The sequence below is a fragment of the Verticillium dahliae genome, genomic scaffold (genome assembly GCF_000150675.1).
Source record: "Verticillium dahliae VdLs.17 supercont1.28 genomic scaffold, whole genome shotgun sequence".
In the NCBI taxonomy this organism is placed as follows: Eukaryota; Fungi; Ascomycota; class Sordariomycetes; order Glomerellales; family Plectosphaerellaceae; genus Verticillium; species Verticillium dahliae.
In genome coordinates, this window is record NW_009276942.1 from 98,658 (window position 1) to 99,809 (window position 1,152).

At 59.3% G+C, this 1,152-nt stretch overlaps 1 protein-coding gene across 1 annotated transcript; it reads left to right on the plus strand.

Annotated features, from left to right (window-relative positions):
• Positions 1-81: 81 nt before the first annotated feature.
• Positions 82-553, plus strand: VDAG_09600 (uncharacterized protein; the record flags this gene model as incomplete). The annotated part of the gene is made up of 2 exons (XM_009658561.1): positions 82-99; positions 188-553. 2 exons carry the CDS (start codon positions 82-84, stop codon positions 551-553), a joined length of 384 nt encoding a protein of 127 aa, XP_009656856.1.
• Positions 554-1,152: the final 599 nt, after the last annotated feature.

Genomic DNA, 1,152 nt, shown 5'->3' on the forward strand with positions numbered 1-1,152 from the left:
TTCCTTCTCCATGCTACCACCGCCTCCACTAATCAACGACAACCATGAGAGCGCACAATGCATATCTGATATCCTCCTATGATGTTCATCGCTTCTCACGTTAACTATCAGCACATTTCTTTTCTCGACACTACTCGAAATAGATTTCCACGAGTCCCCGCAGAGATAGACGTGCGCTTTGGCCCAGCATCCGCCCGCCTTGGCGCACGGCGACACCGCCAAGTCTTCCCTTTTCCGCGCGACGTCGCGAGGCGGCGTCGCAGCCGGCGCGATCGCGAGAGGGGAGTACCACGAGTCGTCCTCGAACAACCGCGAGCGCGACAGAGACCGAGACCGAGACCGCGACCGAGACCGCGACAGAGATCGCGACAGAGACAGGGAGTACAGCGCCTCGCGCAGGCACCGGGAGCGTGACGCGCGCGGGGAGACCAGGGATCCGCGCGACAGGAAGGACAAGAAGAAGCTCGGGACGCTCGGCGCCATGGGCATTGGTGGTGCGGCGGGCAGTTTGCTGAGCGTCCTCACCGAGGCGGCCAACGGCGCGGGGTTCTAAGCCTCGTCTTTACCCTGTCTTTCTTTTGTTGTACATGGGAGGTGAGCTTGTACATGAGCAGCGGATCGATGTACGTTATGAATTTGTACGAAGAATGTTCATTTCCTTCGAGGGGGTGTGAGTGAGAGGGGGCTGTGCTATGAGGAGGATTCGTTGCCATGACATTCCGTGTACGCCTACATTTCCTGTTCCCTTAGCAAGCAAAGATACCAGTTCGTTTTCGTTCGTGACAGTAGACAGACGCAATGCTTTCCAACAAGATTCTTCGTGACAGACGCCTGTGCCTCATCGCCTGCCATGCAACCGCCTGTGCCGTCCCTGTGTATACCGTGCGCCTTACGCCTGCGTTCCCTTTCCGTCACCATGACCTGCCTGGCAGTCTTCTTCCTCAAGCTTCTCACAGCGCCCTCTTCCTGACAGCCTTTTCCTCCAGCCTCTCACAGCGCCCTCTTCCTGACAGCCTTCTTCCCCACAGCCTGCCCCTCCTCGCCGAGCATCCTCCGCATAAGCTCAGCCTTGCACTGCGCCGCCTCGGGATCGTCATACCGCACCTGTGTCGCCGGCGGCGGCTGCGCCGCGTCGTCGTGCGCCTGCTGACG